This window comes from Notolabrus celidotus, chromosome 15, assembly GCF_009762535.1.
Source record: "Notolabrus celidotus isolate fNotCel1 chromosome 15, fNotCel1.pri, whole genome shotgun sequence".
In the NCBI taxonomy this organism is placed as follows: domain Eukaryota; kingdom Metazoa; phylum Chordata; class Actinopteri; order Labriformes; family Labridae; genus Notolabrus; species Notolabrus celidotus.
In genome coordinates, this window is record NC_048286.1 from 30,944,965 (window position 1) to 30,966,176 (window position 21,212).

General features: G+C 43.2%; 1 protein-coding gene across 1 annotated transcript in view; it reads left to right on the forward strand.

Moving 5' to 3' along the window:
• brinp2 (bone morphogenetic protein/retinoic acid inducible neural-specific 2) overlaps positions 1-21,212 on the forward strand; it is a 330,627-nt gene that overhangs the window by 223,495 nt on the left and 85,920 nt on the right. The window contains exon 6 of the mRNA XM_034702125.1: positions 19,455-19,691. Within this exon, the coding sequence (XP_034558016.1) occupies positions 19,455-19,691 (237 nt within the window). The remainder of the gene's footprint in view (positions 1-19,454; positions 19,692-21,212) is intronic.

Consider the following 21,212-nt stretch of genomic DNA (forward strand, 5'->3'; position numbering starts at 1 on the left):
TAACTATAAGCTGTATCAAAAAGGAAAGTTTTAAGCCGACTCTTAAAAGTGGAGAGGGTGTCTGCCTCCTGGACCCTGACTGGTAGATGATTCCAAAGAAGAGGGGCCTGATAACTGAAGGTTCTACCTCCCATACTAATTTTAGAGATTTTAGGTACGACCAGCAGGCCTGCTTGTTGGGAGCGTGGCGTTCTAGAGGGGTAATAGGGCACTATGAGCTCTTTAAGATATGAGGGTGCCTGGTTTTTAAGGGATTTCATCCATCCATCCATCCATCCATCCATCCATCCATCCATCCATCCATCCATCCATCCATCCATCCATCCATCCATCCATCCATCCATCCATCCATCCATCCATCCATCCATCCATCCATTATCTTGACCGCCTATCCCGTTAGGGTCACAGGGAGCTGGAGCCTATCCCATGCTGAAGGCAGGGTACACCCTGGACAGGTTGCCAACCTATCACAGGGCAAACATGGAAAGACAGACAACCAACCACACACACACACTCACACCTACGGGCAATTTAGTGTAACCAATTAACCTGGAGAGCATGTTTTTTGGACTGTTGGAGGGAGCTGGAGTACCTGAAAGAACCCAGGCATGCACGGGGAGAACATACAAACTCCATATGGAAAGGCACCTTCTTGCTGTGGCAGCGCTACCCACTGCAGCACCGTGCAACCGCAATGCACACATCTCTAATGTAAAATTAAAACAGGGTAAACCAAAGTCGAGCATGAAAGTTTCACCGTGAGTTATGAACCATTAGGGTTTGAATATTAGATACAAGAAAGAGTTCAGACACCTCATTTATAAGATTTTGTCCCCAGGAGGTTTGATTTGTTGGTACATTCAGATGTTGGTCGTTGGTTCACTGTGTTTGTCCTGAAATTTAATCTCTTAAAAGCACCTCCCATACATTGTTTTCAGATAAATTGTGTGTTAAAAGAAGCGCTCCAATCTCTCCATGTCATAGTTATTACCACATACTGGAGCCAGGGATGTAAGAGCCTTCTACTACAGACCTAAATTATCCCTTTATTTACTAATGGAGTAATATATAATGTGTTTGTTGTATGTTGAGCTTGTAATGGGATTAAAGAAAGTGCAACCACAGCAGTGTGTGAGGGTAAACCATGGATATAGATATTTATATATATAAAGGGAAAACTTTCTTCATGAATCTAGACCCTTTAGCCTGATGGGCTGATGGGATTTCATAACTCTTATCCAGTCAGCCAAACCAAACAAGGAAAATATAGAGCCATTCAAATGGCTACTTGCTTTTGCAGCACTAAATAAAGTTTGTTTTCTGGTGCCTTTAGGTGCTCTTAAAATAGTGGTACTAAAATGTTTCTTCATTATGAACCCCCCCATGAAATATCTCTGTCCTCATATCCTTCAAACCAGCACAAAAACATGTTTTTGTTGGAAAAGCTTTCATGAATAGGAGCAACACAGAGCTGCAGCATGTCTGTCAGATTCACTGGGACATGTATCTGAAACCTAAAAACACTTTGAGGTTTGCTGGCTGCAGCTATTGTCCGATTTCTTCCTCCACACTACACGGCCTTTGGCAGGATGGAGGTCATCGAGGTGATTCCCATTTGAATGTTTTCTGATGGCTGAGACTTTTGAATCTCTGTCTCAGGACTCTGCAGCTTTGTTTAAATCTCAGTTCCATTCACTTGTTTGTTTCTTTTTCCTTGTTTAATTTAATATCAAAACTGGCTTCACACTCCAGAGAACAGACATCGTTTTGAATTTGATTGTGTTTGTACCGCAGCGGATGAATGCATTCAAACTAAAATATGAAATTAAAAGATGTGGTTTATTTTTAAGACATTTTGTAAACATTTGTATCTCAGGTACCCTTAAAGGGAAAGGATTTTTCTAAGGGGGGTTGTGTTTACCTGTCAATATTAAGTGTATTACCTCCAGGGGATGCCGGGTGGGTCGGCCCTTTTGTTGAAAAACTGGCTGCAGGACCTGCATGGAAACCAGGCTATAGACTGTAACACAATTTATTGTTAATTCTAAGAAAATCTGACCCCAACACCAATGTTGGTGTAAGTGTACTTCACACTTTACTTCGCTGTCAGGGAGCACTGTTTTGCATTATACTGTACACAGCCTGCAGTGCACTGATCAGCTGACCTGGTCTGCAGGCTTAAAAAAAGACAGAAGATACATCTAAACTAAAAATGGAGTGATTCTGACAGGGAAGAGGACATGCTGTTTTTTGGGGGGTTTTTTAAGAGGAAACTTTAAGAACCAGAGCACAGAGAGGAAGCAGACTGAAGGAGAGAGGAGAGAAGCCTCTGTGCTAACTGGAGAGCATAGAGAGATCCCAAGTCACCTGGATGTGTATGGAGGTGTAAATTGTCAGCCTGTGAACCCAGAGAGCTTCTGCTGTCACGGTTGAGTCTTGGTAACAACAGGACCTTCAGGACTAGGGGTGGGAATTGTTAAGATTTTATCAATGTCACTGCCATTGTTGATTCTGCTTATCAATCCAATTCCTTATCAATTCTCCTAACGATGCCTGAGTATTTTTTTGAGGGGGAAAAAAGTACTTCTACACAGCCTTCTGCACCAAGAGGAACCATTTCATTTTTTCCAAAATTATGTCTGCACAAGACTGAACATGAACATATTCAACTTGAACATACTGAACAATAAGTTGACCTCATTTTCGGCCGTGTGAGTCCGGACTTGGACCCTGGAGTCTGGAGGAAAATACTTTGAATTTGGAGAGGAAAAACACTTTACCTCCGGGGGTCATCGCGGAGGTATTTTACCCGCTCTCGGTGCCTCATTTTCAGCCGCGTGAGTCCTGACGTTTCCCCTGGAGCCTGGAGGAAAATACTTAGAATTTCTTCGTGGTTGAAGGAGTTCTGCATCACAGAGCGTGTGATGTAATGCAACGTACCGCAACGTGACGTGACGTGACGTCATGCTGGGAAATAAATCCTTAAGAAGAATCGATAACGTTTGAGGTGTACAATTCCGGATCTGGTTTTTGATTCCCACCCCTATTAAGGACCTTTCTAAATCAGATGAAACCAGCAGCTAATACAGCTCACCATCCAGAGTTCCCTGCCTTACTGAACACTGCTCAATTTCTTCAATTTTTAGAAGTTGAATGAGAAAATCAAAAAACGCCAAATGGAAGTGCATCTTCAAAATAAGTACAACCAAACTAAAACATATGCACTCTCCCTTTAAAGTTAAACTAAAGGTAATCTATGGAGTTTTTGAAACTGATTACCCTCTATGTAGTTGGAGGAATTAGGCTTTTTTTTTTTTTTTTTAAACAAGCCCCTCTGAGTAAACATGACCACAGAAACATAACAGATAAATGTTTGCCTCCATTAGCACTTCCCCGTCCTTTCTAAATAAAAAACCTCGCCATTGTTACAGGATGAATGAGTCTACCAACACCGCCTCTTTCTGTTGAGCCTCTGCACTGCTGAAATGTTATCAAAAAACCAGCATCCGAGTGAAAGGACAGAGAAGTGTTACATCATTTTGTGGTGAAACTCTGAAGCAGCCGTACATTCTCTCAGCAAGTAGAGAAATCTCTTTGTTTCCTATTCCCCAAATGCTTCAGTGCTGCACTTTCCTCCGTCTGATCCCTGACTCTGATTGCATGCCGGTGTCAGAGTGTGTGTTGGGTACCTTTAGGCTTGGCCTGGGTGTGTGTGGGTGTGTGTGTGTGTGTGTGCTTCTGTAAAATACAGTTCACAGTCTGGGTTGAACAGTAGTAACCTTGCTCTCATCATTAATGTTTGTCGAAAACAGCCTGACTTCAGCCTTGACTCAAAGCCATGTTGTGAAGTGGAGTTTCAAAACCTTGATTACTGTCTATTAAAGGTTTTCTTTCCCAATGCTGTTTTGCCTTTAAAATCCAACATGTATTAGTGTGCAGCTCTACAGTACATGTGAATCTGTATGTATGTGTGTGAGAGAGAGCGAGAGAGAGAGAGAGATGTGTTTGTGTGTGGGTGGTATGGCTGAGTCCGAGTGCATCAACAGCATATCAAGAGTCCAGGAACAACAAGTCCAGCACAAGCACACAGGACCGCGTGGGGAGAGACAGGGACACAGAATACAGAAACCGACATCAGTCTTTAGTTTATATAATCTTCACTCACAAAACAGAGACAGCAACCCAACTCCCACCACAGCGGCCCCAAACAAACACCAACAGACTTCTTTATAAGGTGGTAGTTTTATAAAGGGACAAACTCCACCTGAAGGCGAGTGTGGGATAGTTATACTTTTAAAAGCACATATATTCAGAGATTACTCCGTGGCCCGAATATGACTCATCCAGATTATTGCAGGAACAGATTGTGGACTCGGAGGGTTTACCCAGACCTGTAGTTGCGTCATTCATGTCGAAAGTAAGCTGCTTCCTGAGTCCCCATGGGCGCCCTGCAAACTGCTTCATCAATGCACCAGCACAAAGGAAGAAAGACTCCCTGCTTCCAAATTATTATAACTGGAAATATTAAAAAAACATGTTCTTTTAGAACAACCCTTTGAGAGTCTAGAAATTTGGCTTCAAATAGTAAAATGTGCAGCCTGTATGATATATATCCTTTTGTCCCTCATGTATCTTTTCAGGTTTTTGTAGGACAGTGTAAAGAAGTGAACCAGGAGAGAAGCAAACTGATCAATTCTAATTCAATAAGTTAAATAATGTTATATAAGAGCTATAAAATCTGTAAAAGGAAATTAGAAGGACATTACTCAGTAACCTCCATGTAGGACAACCTTTATTCAAAGGATAAAATACAAGTGGTCACAAAGGTACAAATGTTCTTTATCAAGTCTTCCCTCTAACAACCTCCTCCCTCTGTTTATAGTGGGTCCTTCAGCCTCACAGTTGCAGAACAAATGTTGCATTTCTCTTTCTTTTCCCCCTGAACATACTCTGCAACCTTCCCTTATAGTTGGATTGTTGTGCTGCAGTATGCTTGTGCTTGTATTCCCTTTCACTGTTCAGGTGATACACATTAAGCATCACCACAAGAGCAGGACTGTTCTTGAAAACTGCTATGGTACATTCTGCACGACTCAATCTGGAGAAGAAAAACACTCATGTGAATCCTTTGAATGTGGGACTGACAAGACTCCCACCAAAGGTCCCAAACTTACACTTACTTCTTGTATGTCTACATAAAAGACCACAATGCGTCCTATTTCTGCACTGTTGCCATGAGAGTTCAGTTTGGATGTGAACTGTTGCCCCATTTGGGCTAGGCTATGCAACAGTCGGCTGATGAAAGACCAGTAACAGACATATTTGGGCGCATTATTCAGCATAAAGTGTGTTGAGTGTAGAGCAGATCAAACGTTCTTCAGATCAGTCCGTTCATTTAGTCGTGGTGATGATGGCTACGACTGAGAAGGATGATGATTCTCTACCTGAGCACCACGGCCATATTTCAAACCCACGTGTCAGGTTTTGAAATAAAGAATGATTGTTTGTATTGTGGGAGGAAGCCGGAGTACCCGGAGAGAACCCACGAATGCACGGGGACAACATGCAAACTCCACACAGAAAGGCACCCGCCTGGCTGGGGTTTCGAACCAGGAACCTTATAACTGTGAGGCAACGGTGCTACCCACTGCACCACTGTGCAGCCCCATCCAAAAACATGCTCAGGTTGATTGATCACTTTAAATTGCCCGTAGGTGTGAGTGTGTGCATGCATGGTTGTCTGTCTCTCTGTGTTAGCCCTGTGATAGGTTGGCGACCTGTCCAGGGTGTACCCTGCCGTCCGCCTGAAGATTGTGGTGCAGAAGTTCACTACGGCTCTCCCCCCTCTCTCCCGCCTCCCTTCCACCCCCCCTATTTTAATGCACCTCATTAGATACTGATATAGGTAAAGACCTTCTGCCCCCTCCGCCCTCCCTCCGCTCCGGCGCGCCGGTTGGCGGGCTCTGGTCCTGGTCCTGCACGGCTGCCTGGCTGTCTGCTCCTGGTGCTGGGCCCCCTCGGCCCTGGTGGCTCCTCTGGCTCTGTCTTGGGGGGCTGTGGGGGCGGTGTTGTGGAAGTGTTCCTTGGGGGGGGTGCGGAAACTCTCCCCCCTCGCCCCCCTTTCCTCCTGCTGGGTGACCTGGGGGTCGCCCTGGGTGCCCCGGCGGTACCTGTTTGCTTCCGGTCTGGGTCCTTGGCTTGTCCCCTGGCCTGGGTCTCCCGCGGCGCGTTGGGTCCTTCGGCCTGACTGCTCTCGCGGCACGGGTGCTGGGCTGAACCGCTCGGCTGATCTAACCCGAGTGGTATCATCTGCACCGGTGGTGGTCTTGTTACACAAATAGAACACAGCACGGCGGCAACCCTCTGCGACCCAAGCTTCAGTAATAATTGTGGACACTAAGGGTTGCTTAGTCATTAGTATCACCGCATGGAGTTTTTTTGGCATCATGGTGAGATGGTCCCTTTCCATCTAAGTGTCTTAGGTCTCTCTCTCCTTCTCTTTCCCTGTCCCTTTGTATATCTTTGTGTAATCTTTCTTTTACTTTCTTTTATTTATTCATTTATTTATTTTTTGGTCCACCTAGGTGTGCACGCCCTCTTTTACAGAACATGATATTAGCTGTCAATAAAAGATAGGCCAGAGTTCTAAGAGGGATGGTGATGGTCGCATGCACACAGTCACAAGCACAGAAGAAAAATGTTCTCTTTCTTTTCTTTTGCTGCAAGAATAAATTGCATTAATATTTGACAGTTTGTGACAAACATGACACAAACCAGAAATATATATGCAGACAAGAGTAAAAAGAGAAAAGAAAGAGAAGAAAAAAAAAAAGAAAAAAAAAAAAATGAGATTTTGAAAAATGTTTATTGGGATTTTTTGGGGGTTCTGACACTTTTGAATTATTAAATATGAAAGTTCCTGGGTCAAGTTGACAAGAGGGTTAAACGAGCATGTAGTGGATTAATAACCAGTTTCTGTAAAATGTTGCTTCAAATCTTTTTTAAGCACACGTTTCAACATGGAGGTTTCAAAAGTAGATAGAAAGATGTCTGAGCTGGGAGAGATGTTTTATAATCTTGTTCCCTGAGATCTTTGGGAGTACTTATAAGGTCTCAGTCACAGAGAATGAACTAGGAGGCAGTCAGTTTATTTATCACTAAGACTTCACCACTAAAGGACATTAGCAACAAGCACTACGACTTGACAACTTAGCTGTAACCATCACCTTCATTACCTCTCTATTCTATTTCCACACTCATAGAAAGGGCAATTACATGATACCAGCCATACAGTCAGGAAACCTTGACATTGTTGCAGCGCTTTAAAAGCACCCTCTCACATATGACATATAAGTGAGAGGGCCTGCTAAGAACCATGCGTACATCATTTCAGAAGTTAATTATCCTTATATTGTCCTCGGTGAATGGTGACTTTGAGCTAACATTGTTGCTTGAATAGAAGCCTCTGCATATAGAGCAGTGGTTCCATGGACAAACTTCACAGTTATCCTGATAATGGATGCTGTTCTCTCTTTGTCCTTGAGTACCACTCAAGGCTTTTCAAGCCTGTCTCAAATTGTCAGGTCTTCATTTTGAAAACATTTTGAAATTCATGAGTTTGGCACACAAGGTCAAAGATAATATATTTTCCAAAAAGCAGAAAACCTTCCACGTAGTAAGACTCCATTAAAGATGTATCTGGGACCTATTATAGTCCTGCCTAATGTGTTACTCAAGGCAAAGTATTTTCTTAGAGCATTGTCTGCAAAGACCTTATAATCCAAGCCAAAGAATGAGTCTGCATTAAAGCTCTTTAAAACCCCCAAATGACACCTTTGCCTGCTGGCAGCTGCTCAGTGGCCTTTTCAGAAGGACTCCAGGAAAACCTCTAACTGATCCCCTGCCACAGCACCCCAAACACACCTTTTAGAGCTCTGTTGGATTCCCATCAATAGCCGGAGCAGGGCCCAGGGACAGGTGCCGTACCACACTTGTAAACTCCTGCAGAGCGAGAGGTCTGCTCAGGCCTGACTCTGGGCAAGGGCTGAAACAAAATTCTCAGCACCACCTGTCTCAGCATTGAAAATGGTTGCCAGATTCCCTTATCTCTAACATTTGAGCCATAAAAGGCAGTCTCATATATAAAGGTTGTTTAAAGAGGTGGAGAGGTATAGAGAGGTGTGGGCAGAATGCCAGATTAAACTTCACCCTTTGAAAAAGAACTTGAAGCTATGAAGGTATTTTTGCCCTTTAAACTTAAATACTGTATGCCAGAAGCTATTCATTCACCTCCAAGCTGGGCTTATCTATTTCCAACCTTAGTGTCCTGCATTTTTCCCACACACCCTCTATGTGGCTGAAGCTTTGTGAAAGAACACAAAACTATCACATGGGAGCACAAAACAACCCCGCTGCAGAATATGTGCATCTTATTCTTTATGATAAGTCTGCAGAAAATCCAGGCAGGCAGTCAGATGGAAAAATGGAGTAATATAAGTAATATAAGAAAGACAGGCAGGCGAAAAGATAAGCAAAGAGACAGAAAGAGGGAGTCTGTCACACAGCAACATCTGTACTGTACACCACACTGAAGATGGGCCACTGCCACAAGCCTGAAGCTGAGAGAGCTCAAGTCCAAGGTAACCAACACCAGTCCCTCCACAGCCAAGAGTGCATTCCAGTGTAATGGACAAGCACTCAACGAAGAGAGGCTTAGAGAAAACACACACCCTCACGGACACACACACTGATAACAGAGGTGTAGAGAGCATGCAGGGAGGCTTAACAACCTCAAATTGCCCAAAATGGAAAGTGTGGTCTCTGCTGGAGATTGAGAGATAGAAAGTGAGGGGTCTGCTATCTCATGGGATACTGGGGTGATCTAAATCTGTGGCTGGATGGAAGCAGAGACTTATGGGTAATGACCCTATGAGTTCACATCAGAAGGAGACAGCACTTTTTGCCCTGGAATGGAAGGAAACAGATGCCGAAAGAAAAGATGGTATTTTTTAAATTCTGTTAAAACAGATTTATTTCAGAGCTTCCCATCAGTCATCTCTCTGTTATTGTTTTTACCATCAGCAGACGTCAAATCCAGCTCAGTTACAGAGTCCAAAGTCTGACACTTGGTTCTATATCTGTTTTTAATTAAACCATGTAACGTGCAGTTCATCATCTTAAAGATCTGTAGACTCTTTGACAGCTTTCCCTGTCATTTCAGACATGTGATTCCCTCAGTGTGTGTTTCTTGGCTCTTCAGTCATCAGAGTCTGTCTTTCTTATCGGCAGCATTTGGTTCTATTTACACATTTTTCTCTCCAGTACTTTTCCATGGCACATAAACCCAGCCGTTCAATGAGAAACCCCACAGCCATGAATCATAAAGATCTGACGACTTCTCTGCCAACGTTGTTTGCACGTCGCATGAACCATAGAAAGAGTATTTCACAGTATATATAACACTTCATTTATTGTCCTGTTTCTTACCTGCATGCTGATGTCTCTGTTATCTTGTGCAAGCTAAAGTAAGTAAGTAAGATTTATTTATAGAGCACCTCTCAAGAACAGAGGTCACAAGGTGCTTTACAACAACAAATACAGAAAAGCATTAAAAAGCAAAACAGCGATTGCAAATAAATACATACAAACAGACAGATTAACCAAAGGCAAGTCTAAACAGATAGGTCTTCAACTGTTTTTTGAACCTGTCAGCAGTGTCCACAGTTCTCAGTTCCAGAGGGAGCCTGTTCCAGAGTTTAGGACCAACAACCTGGAAAGCAGAGTCTCCTTTAGCTTTTAACCTGGTACGAGGCACAATCAGTAAACCCTGATCAGAGGACCTCAGAGTCCTGCTGGAGTTATATGGCTTCAGCAGCTCCCTGATATACAGTAGACTGGAGCCTGACCATTGAGCGCTCTGCACACAACAATGAGAATTTTAAACTGGATCCTACATTTAACTGGAAGCCAGTGCAAAGATATGAGGATCAGTGTAACATGAGACCTTCAGCAGCAGCATTTTCAGACCACTTGTAGGCGGTTCAGGGAAGCATTGCAAAGACACGAGAAGAGAGAATTACAATAATCCAGGCAAGATGACACAAAAGCATGAATAGTCATTTCCAGCTCAGCTGTGGACACAAAAGGTCTGAGTTTGTGATATTTCTTAAGTGATAAAACGAAGAATGAACCAAACTATTCACATGCTGGTCCAGGCTGAGGCCCAGTGGCGGTTCTAGACCTGGGGGGCCAGGCTGGGGCCAAGGGTGTTGTCAGAGGGACACACTCAACCCTGACAAAAGAGGCTGAGAAGGGCGAGGACCGGCTGAGAACAAACTTGCAAAACATCAGTGCATCCCTATATACTAGACATATATACTACTGTGTACTATATCAACATGCAGACTGACAGCAGCTGTTTGGCTGTTTACACTCAACATGAGTCCCTTAGTGCTTTAAGGGACTGGAACCAAGTGCAACACACATGTGTTCCGCCTGTAACATCGGAGTGATACCGAAGCTTTTTTTTATTGTATAATATTATTTTGGTGTGGAGGGGGGGCCAACAGGGGGGTCCAGGTTCAGTTTTACAGGGGCACTGGCCCCTGTTGGCCCCTCCCCAGAACTGCCACTGCTGAGACCCTGGCCCATTTGGACCTCTAGATTGCGTAGGGCAGGTTTTTAACAGTAGAGGACAAAAACACAAGGCTTCTCCTCACCTCTGGAACAACACGGTCAGGGGCTGTGATAAGAACTTCAATCTTATCTGAAGTCACCTGAAGGTTATTCGCTGCCATCCAACGTTTTATACAGCCCACACAATCAAGCAGGATAGACAACTTAGAGAAAGTGTGACCTTGCTGACTGGCTGACTTCTTCAGTCTCTTACTGTGTGAAAGGCACAGTATGGAGGATTTATGATTGATTTTTTTATTGAGAGGGAAAATTATGCCTCTCTAAAAGGGTGTTCAAAGACTGTATCTGTATCCACTCAAACCAACCAACCATCTGTGTCTGTATTCAGACTCTGAAATGTACTGTCAGTACAGATAAACCTTTTATAAAGAAACCATTAAAATGACAGAACCTGTGGCTGTTTTAATTTAAAATCAGCTGTTTTAATGTAAAATATAAGCTAGTAAAAATCTGAACCAAAACATTTCATTTAATCATAAAACCTTCACAATGTAAACAAAGCTTTTCTTTCAGTCTTCCTGTAAAGTTGATTTAAACTGCTGATAACTTTTCCCCTGTAACAAGCTCAATTATTGCTTTGATGGCTGTGAAAGCTGTCATTTAATCCTCCATTCAAATGTTCAAGGATGTGACTTCTTTTCAGCTAATCCTCCCCCCTTTCACAGTTCATGTTCATCTGACTATTCATAAGGAGTGATGCTGGAGGCCCCTTTTAACCTTAGTATGCCTGCCATATCATCCCCACCTCAGTGATATTCACACAGGCTTAATGGTATCTCTGGGGCTTGTGTAGCTACAAATTATATGAAATACCAAATAAGGGTTTGTATTCACTCCAGACGCGCTGTGTGACATTTGAAGGGTGTGTTTTTATTCATTTTGGAGCAGCAGCAGCAGCAGATGCAAATTGCACAATGTTCAAGGCAAACATTATGCTGAATACTAATGCGCTGCTCCAACAAAAGTGTGTGTCAAAGGTGAAAAGCAGCGAGGTGAGAAGAGGAGGAGTGATCGTCAAATGTTTCACTCTGTATGACAGGCTTGTTGAATAAATTGTCATAATTTCAACACTTTTTTCAGTGTTCTGGATGAACAGATTCATCAACATGGAGTGGCTGCACAAAATATATATCTACTGACTCACCTGTTTAACAAAACTCATTCTTAAATATAACAACTACAGCACAGAAAAAGACAACTACTATATATATCACATTAAATATACTTCAATCAGGAGAGACACAATTTGAATATTAAAGATTATTTATTACAACTGAATGAATGATGAAACTTGACAGAAATCTTTGGCGTAAGGACTCTATGGGGATAATGTTGTGAGCGTAGGATGCATGAATTTGGCAGCTGAAGAAATCCCCCTAGAGTCCAGACACTGGTGGTGGTGGTTGATGATCCTAGGAATTGAAGACTTGCAGAGACCAGGTGGAGATGGGGAGGTGGAGGGGTGTGCACCATCAATGCAAGAGGAACTAGCTGGAGAGAGAGACGCATTTAAAAAGACAGCAGAAAGTTGATAGGCTGACGATCAGCTCCGGAGCGTGCAGCTGGAAGCGGGTGAGCTCTTGAACGAGGGAGAGGAGAGTTAAACAACTGCTGTGATTGCTTTATAGTCTTCCTGTCTGAACTTTCGCTAGAGCTACATATATACACTACCAGTCAAAAGTTTAGAAACACCTTCTCATTCAAGGGTTTGTATTTATTTTAATTATTGTAAACACTGCAGATTAATACTGAAGACATCAAAACTATGTAAGAACATATATGGAATTATTTAATTCACAAAAAAGTGTTAAACAAAGCAGAATATGTTTTATATTTTAGATTCTGTAAAGTAGCCCCCTTTTTCCTTCATGACAGCTTTGCACACTCTTGGTATTCTCTCAGTCTGCTTCATGAAGTGGTCTCCTGGAATGGTTTCTAATTAACATGAGCCTTGTCAAGAGTTCATTTGTAGAATGACTTGCCTTCTTAAGGCTGATTTATACTTCTGCGTCACTTCTACGCAGCAGGGGCTGACGCGGACATGAGCCCCACATACTTGTGCGTCGCTGTGTCTGTGTCGCGCAGCAATTCTCCGCCGAAACGCCTGAGGGCAGTGTGCTCTCTCTGATAGCCGGCCGCCTGCTTCCGGTCCCGCTGCGATCTCTGTTTACTTTTCCACAGAGTTTCAGAGCGTGATATGTTAATCTACAGCTGATACATGTTGCTGTTTATCATACAGACATGATTAAAAGAAGAATAGAGAGGAGGAGATGAAATACACGGCCGATGGGGGGCCGATGGGAGGCCGATGGGAGGCCGATGGGCGGCCGATGGGCGGCCGATGTCCGGCCGATGTCCGGCCGATGTCCGGCCGATGTCCGGGATCCCGGAAGTGTTGTAAATGCGGGAAAGACAAAGCCGCCGAGCGCCCCAATCGCAGAGCTTGCGGTCCACGTCGGCTCTACGGGGAGTTACATTTTGGAGGAGGTGCACGTCAGTTGCGTACGCAGGCCTCGGCGTAGGTACGGGAGCTATGCGGACCCCGGCGTAGGGTACGCCGTTGATTCAACGCAGAAGTATAAATCAGCCTTTAATGTGTTTGAGACCATCAGTTGTGTTGTTCAGAGGTAGGGTTAGTACACAATGGATAGCTCTATTTGACTACTGTTGTAATCCAGATTATGGCAAAACCAGATTATTTCATAGTTTTGATGAAGAACGGGTGAAAAGAGGAGACAGCAGGCAGGACAAGTGAACATGACAACGTTGTTATTTATAGACTGAGGGGCTCAGTGTTCGCTTGGTCTCTACCTGCAGCAGGTGTGCTTTATGAACCAGCTCTCCTCACCTCCATGCATCTGTCTCATCTTCATTGATGATTTTAACCCCCAGTGTGCGTTAGTGACAAAGACACAACCAGGGGACGTCTGTTTACTATTTGATGTTTGACGTTGTTGCCGTGGTTACTTTAAAAAGCTCTGCGTCTACAGCTTGATTTAATCCAGTTTGGTGATACATCAGACACATTCAGTAAGTTTTGATCAACTCCTTGTCATCAAAGATGCAGATTAATTTCAGAGTGCCGTGAACTGACTGTGCATCAGTCGCTGCGAGGTGCATTCAGGGACCGTCGTAAATGTGCAATACAGTCCTTTCATGGCATTTTTCTGTGAATCAAGAGAATCAAAATACAGTCAGTGGCCACATCAAGAATGTTTTCTAAAAACAACTGTAATTTAGCGTATTTACTTGCCCCTGAGATGTTATTGGGGGACAAAAGCAAAAAAAAACAAACGCAACTTTCACCGCAATTTTTTCAAAAAGCTGTCGCAAATTCAGGCTTTTTGGGGCGCAACAATCACAAAAAAATCCAGTGAAATCCTGGAGGGACTGATAGACATAAACCTGGTGCAAACATAGACTATATGAGAAAGCTCACAGACTTAACATAGGACAAATTAATAATACTTGAACGCTGAGCTTGCATCTTCAATGATGGTGCAGTACTAACGAGTGATCATGTAACAGATTGATGAAATGGGCAGAACAGCAAACCAGGATCCTGACAAAGCTCTGAAAGCAATTCACCTGCACTCTGTCTGGAAACATTAAGAATACAGCAAGAGGTTTTGAAACGCTTAAACCAAAAATCGATGTGAAAAACCACAAATGATTTGAGTTTTCACTCTGTCATGAATATTTCATGCCAGAATAACACTGGGAACATTTCAATGGAGAAGGTTAGAATAGAGAGGGTTGCTCAGCAGGAGAAAAAAGGGACAGGATCAGCAGAGTTGTGCAAAAATTCAAGCCGAGATTGTAAAAGTTCAGCACACAGAGTCAAAACAGAAAGAGGCTGACTTTTAATGGCAAGGCTTATTTGGAAACTACTCTTTCTACAACTGCTTCAACTACTGAAGCAAAAAAAGTCCTTACAAACCCAGAGCAGTCCACAGGGAAATTATCCTGTCTACTTTCCAAATGTGAGAGAGTGATTTCAACAGAGAGAAAGAGAGAAGGTAGAAAGACTCGAGCTGTTAAAGGGACAGAGAAGTTGGGAAAGTGACTGGTAATGGGAAAAGTGTTATTTAGCTGTCTCCAAAACCAAAGAGACGCCTGCCAGAATTTGAAAAAACACACACGCAAATATCCACACATGCACACACACACACACTCAAACCTCAAAGCACCTGCCAAAGCACTGGAGAGGGGAATTGTGACTAATTACATCTCTCTCCAAACCACTGAAAGAGTAAATACCAAAGAAGAGACATGCATATTCATACAGCGGCACAGCGGGATTGACTTGACTGTTGAAAATCATCCAGAGTGGGATTGTGAAGTGGGGATAGAGGAGGCTTTTGACTTAACAAATTGCTGATTATTAGACAGACTTACGGGGGAGAGGTGCGCGCATGTGGACGTACAGATTCATAGAAGCAGCTTGAAACTGAGCAGCAAGCGTTCTGAAATCCGCCTGCTGGGCTCAAACAGATGACGACGCACTTTTGTCATCTTGCATCAGCTTTTGACTCCTTCTAATAGACGGTGCAGTCATGAAACTTTGGCGTGATTATAATATTACTGGATTTATAATAAACTTTAAATAATGAAAGCACTGAAATTGAAGCTGTGATGCTACCCTGCTGTTAAAGATCATGAAGATTGGCGGTGATTCCAGAACTTTAATTTGGATCCTGTATGAGCACATTAGAGATATTTTATCATAAAGAAAGAAGAAATAATCTCCACTTCTTAGTTTACACTGTGTGCTTTAACATGTCACTCCTCTGGCACCATGCTAAATGTTTAAGTGAGAGAGTTTGTGCATAATTTTATTTCCATATGCCAATAATCTTTGCCATTTTGCCACCAGTGATTGTGAAAACTTTGCCAGTTTGCCTTTTCCTCATCAGTTCTGAGTTGGCAGGATAAAAGAGGAACCACAGGTGTCGCCTCTGATGTTAACAATGCCTCTTGTCAAACTAAGTGTGCCAAGACAGAAGGCCAGACTTGATACCAAAGCAGCTAAATGAAACTCAGACGTAATGATATCTCATTTTTATTCATTAACGTGGCGTGTCAAGAGAACCTCTGCCACAAAGAGCTGCTGGAGAGAGACATGACTGAGCCCCAGTGGGCAAGATATACAGTATACAATGGAGGGTTATATTAAACATATTGAAATATTAACACTTTCTATATTACAGTGTGTCGCCTAAGTTCTTAAAGTTCAGTTTCAGAGCCAGTTTTGGAGCCGGTGCTCACCTGAGAGACATTTTTTTGTGTTTTGCCAAGAGATCCTGCTCCGAGCCAGGAAAACAGGTTCCAGAGCAGCACCAACTCTTTGCTGGTCTAGAACCGCTTATATCAGGGGCGGGGGGCCTCAATAAAAGTCTCAATATCTCGAGTTCCTCTAAGATCCTTTGGCAGGCTGTTTCATTGCCTTGGAGCGTCATGGCTGAAAGCAGCATCACCAACATTTTTTTGTTCTCCTCTTTGGAACAGCTAAAAGACAGGAGCTAAAGGATCTGAGAAGCCCTCCTGGTTCATACACTAAAAGCATCTCTTAGGTGTAGTCTGGTGCAAGGTCATGCAGAACCTTAAAATCTAGTAAAATAATTTAAAAATCAATACAAAAAGATAAAGGCAGCCAGAGTAGAGAAATGCTCAGAAAGTAGAGCATTACAGTCATCTCCTGCTAGTTATAAAAGTGTGCATTAGTCTCTCTGTGTTGCTCATTTTAAGACTGATAGTGTTGAGTAGACTCTCGTATCTCAGAGGAAATGAGCATGTGTACTGTGTGTACTGTACAACATCTGTTCTAAGGTTGAATCATCATATGACTCGTGTTCTTCTTCTCTTAACATCTCAACACTGATCAGCATTAAAACTTTGTCTTGGTAGCTTTGGTATGTTTCACACATTAGAAGTGTCAGCCTGTTCGATGTTGTCAGGACTGTTGTTGGCTTATTAGAGCCGAGGAGATGACTGTCTGTGGAGGAGATAAGACACAAGTTACTCTCTAATAACTTCTGAACCTGATACTTTGTGACTTTCTGTCAAATGAGTCACTGCTTTCTGAAGTTTTATGTGTCAACGGCTGTTAAAAGAAATGTGTGTGAGGAAGCAGGGACATCACAACTTCAACTTCAACTTTAAGTTTCCTCAGGTTTTATTTTTACAGTTATCAACTTCATCAACAAAGCCAGCTCTACTTGTTGATGTGTTTGCATGAAGTGTGATCATTATGTCATGACAGTATCAGCTTTAGTTCTATTCTTTCAACACACAGTGAGAAACATTTCTGAATCAGGTGTAAATACAGTTGTGCTCATAAGTTCACATACCCTGGCAGACTTTGTGATTTTTTGGCCATTTTTCAGAGAATATGAATGATGAGAGATTTTTTTTTTTCCCCCTCATGGTTAGTGGTTGGGTGAAGCCATGTATTGTCAAACAATACAACAGAAACTACCCAAATGACCCTGATCAAAAGTTTACATACCCTGGTGATTTTGGCCTGATAACATGCACACAAGTTGACACAAACAGGTTTGAATGGCTATTAAAGGTAACCATCCTCACCTGTGATCTGTTTGCATGTAATCAGTGTGTGTGTGTAAAAGGTCAGTGAGTTTCTGGGCTCCTGGCAGACCCTTGCATGTTTCATCCGGTGCTGCACTGACGTTTCTGGATTCTGAGTCATGGGGGAAAGCAAAAGAGTTGTCAAAGGATCTGCAGGAAAAGGTAATTGAACTGTATAAAACAGGATATAAAGAGATACCCAAGGGCTTGTGAATGCCAATCAGAAGTGTTCAAACTCTAATTAAGAAGTGGAAAATGAGGGATTCTGTTGAAACGAAACCACGGTCAAGTAGAGCAACAGAAATTTCAGCCACAACTGCCAGGAAAATTGTTCGGGATGCAAAGGAAAACCCACAAATAACTTCAGCTGAAGTACAGGACTCCCTGAAAAAAGATGGTGTGGCTGTTTCAAGATGCTCTATAAGGAGGCACTTGAAGAAAAATAGGCTGCATGGTCCATTTTTTAACAGTTAAATGAAACCATCATTTTTTTTTTAATCAGCTGGAAACCCTCCATCGTTACTTCTGCTGTTTGCATAGTCAAGCAAAACATCTTCAGTGACCTCAAAGAGAGGAAGAGGATGTTCAGAGTCTCTAATCTGTGTTACCTCTCCTCCATTAATGTGCTTGATTATGACAATTAGGCCCCAAAATCTGTCACTCAGGCTAGACGTCATCAGGACTCAAATGCTATTTATTCTACAGTCATGGAAAGGATGAGAAATGTGCAATGTCTGTGGTGATCAGTTCCCATCTACATCTTATGAGACATGGCCTCTTTGTCCAAAGTTCAGCAGCATATTGTTCAAAGGAAAACAAAGTTGATGATGATTTTGAACATTAAACAGCTTCAAGAGCAAACTTGTGAAAGCTGCAGGTGGAGAAACAGATCTGTGCATGGCAGGCTTTTTATAGTGACTGCAGACTACTTGACAGTTGCTTCTGATATCTCCTTAAACTACTCAAATCTGCCACCCAGGCCCAGCAGAATTGTAAACTTACTATATATGCACCTACAGCTGCCACAGAGGACGCGGCAGGCTGAGAAAACAACCTATTCTTTCCCCTGTTATTTCAGCACACACGTCTTCACCAGGGAGCAGCCTTCAGAGGAGACACTGTTGCTGATAAGCGGTTTGCCTTGTCACATGTCGTTCCCTTTGGCCTCAGCAGTGACAAGGCGTGTTATTAGAGTCGGTGTCTATGCAGTGTTGAAGGATGGTACACAGATGATGGGTTTAGTAGCTTGTATTCTCATTTAAAAGCACGAGTTGATGAATGTAATATTTAAAAATCATGGAAAAAGAACCATTGGAGTCAAATAAATGAAATCCATCCACTGCTGTGATTCATAAAAGCTCTTTTTTAAAAACATTAAGGTGATGGCAAACCGTTTAGAACCTTTAAAGAAGTCTATGCTTAGAATTTTCTTCTGCAATGCTCTTCAGTGTTTGTTCACCCATCCATCCATCCATCTTCATCCGGGTCCGGGTCACAGGGCCAGCAGCCTCAGCAGGGAAGCCAAGACACTGCTCTCCCCGGCCACTTGCACCAGCTCTTCTTGGAAGGATACCGAGGTGTTCCCAGGCCAGCTGAGAGATATAGTCTCTCCAGCGTGTCCTGGGCCTTCCCTCTGGCCTCCTCCCAGACGGACATGCCCGAAACACCTCCCCAGGGAGACGTCCGGGAGGCATTCTGACCAGATGCCCGAACCACCTCATCTGGCTCCTGGATCCGGAGGAGCAGCGGCTCTACTTTGAGTCTGAGGTCCTAACCCTCTCTCTAAGGCTGAGCCCAGACACCCTGCAGAGGAAGCTCATTTCGGCCACTTGTATTCGCGATCTTGTCCTTTCGGTCACAACCCACAGCTCGTGACCATAGGTGGGGGCTGGAACGCAGATTGTCCGGCAAATTGAGAGCTTTGCCTTCTGGCTCAGGTCTCTCTTCATCACAACAGACCGGTACAGCGCCCGCATCACTGCAGACGCCGCCCATCTGTCAGTGTTTGTTCAAATCTTCTCAATATGTAGAAAGTTTTGACCTCCAGCTCCACATTCTTAGCATTGATGACACGCAGAAGTACTCAAAGGGCGCTCAAAACAAACAAACAAACAAAAACCCTTTCCTTTAAGAATGAATTAATAACTTACACGTTTCTTTTTTCTTCTCAGGCTTGCAAGATGTCCTGCCAGAGTTCCTGCGTGGGCGGTTTGTGGAGGCGGCCCTGAGCTATGTGGCGTGCAACTCTGAAGGCGAGTTGCTCTGCCGCAACAACGACTGCTGGTGCCGCTGCTCTCCCCGCTTCCCGGAATGCAACTGTCCCTTCGCCGACATCAAGGTCATGGAGGAGAACCTGGAGAAGAGCAAAGAGGGCTGGAGTAGCTTCAACCAAGAGTTCATGGAGTCAGGTAAGGGCTTCGATGATTGGGATTAAAACCTGCTGGACGGGTGTTGTGGTGAAAACCGCTCATAGTGAGATTGTGGCAAGGCTGGCCAAAGGCTTCAGTTGTTTGGGATGTTTTGGTCGGTAAGTTGTGTTGAATAAGGTCTCAGATGAGCTTCAGTTCTTGCGGCTAACAATTGGGTTCATGTGATGTTCTGTGGGAAAGTTTAAGGAACACTATTTGTTTAAGTGTATTACCTACAGAGGATCTTGGTCAGCTGGCAGAGAACCGACATGGATGACAGGCTGCAGACAGGGTCAGCTCTACCACATGCTTTAGCTCTGGCGTTAGAGGACACCTCAATGATCTGGACTCTACAGAGGAAGACTCGACAGAGCAGAAGAGAGAGGGGAGAAACTTCTGTGCTAACTTGGGAGTGTAAACTTTGAGCCCATGCCCAGACAGCTACTTCTGTCATGAGTGGGACTTGGAAACAACACTACTTCAAAACCTTTCTGAATCAGAGGATACCAGCAGCTCACATATGGCTGCAGGCTGGATCCCTCACCATCCAGAGTGCCCTGCCTCATTGAAAGCTGCTGTTTTACCAACTCTTCAACATTTCAGAGGTTAGATCAGAAAAGCTGAATGGAAGTGTGAGACTCTGAGACATTATTCTTTGGATCAGAGTTTCTTGAAATTAGCTTAATTACATGATGGAGCTGGGCTAGCTTTTGACACACTTTCCTCAACCACCGGGGCCAGACTGACTGGCATCTCTTGTGAGTAACACATTTACTATTTACAAGTACCTCATACAGTGCTGCCAGATACAGCTGATGGTTTCCAGCCCTAAAGTGGTCCAAAAACCAACAGGATGCACACAAAAAAACACCAAACGTATATAATCAATATTTAGTTATGTGATGTTATTTCAACTTCCATGCAAAAAAACTATAGAAGCACACTGACTGCTGAAGCACATATAAAATAACACTAATAATGGCAAACAACAGCTACAGCCAACAGATCATGGGTGCATTTCTGCAACCTTCTGAACTGAATGATACCAAACTTACTGTAGAAATGTAAGAGTCATCAAATGGCTTCGCCAAGATATGCTGCATCTCTACCTCTCAAAAGCAGCAAGTCTGATTGAACTGAACAACAACTGCAGACATCTTTATTTTCATATCAATGCAGCGACAGTATGTTGCGGTAACATCTGTGTCCCTCTTTGCACATGCACAGATAGCCTAGAGCGCGTTCAGTGCTGCACTTTCACAGGGTATATTTAAACAATTTTAAAGATTTGACTACTTTTAACAGACATGATGAGAAATAATTGTTATAATTATTAGATGTGACTCCAGACATGCCAGTTTGTGTATGATATCTGACCCTTTAATTGCAGAGCGTGATATGGGTTGAGATGATGCCTATCTTACAGGAAGATGGTGTTATAGAATGCAACATTATCGCATGTCGCAGTCTGGATTGTGTATTAATTATATAACTACACTGTAAACCAGAACAGTACTTCTA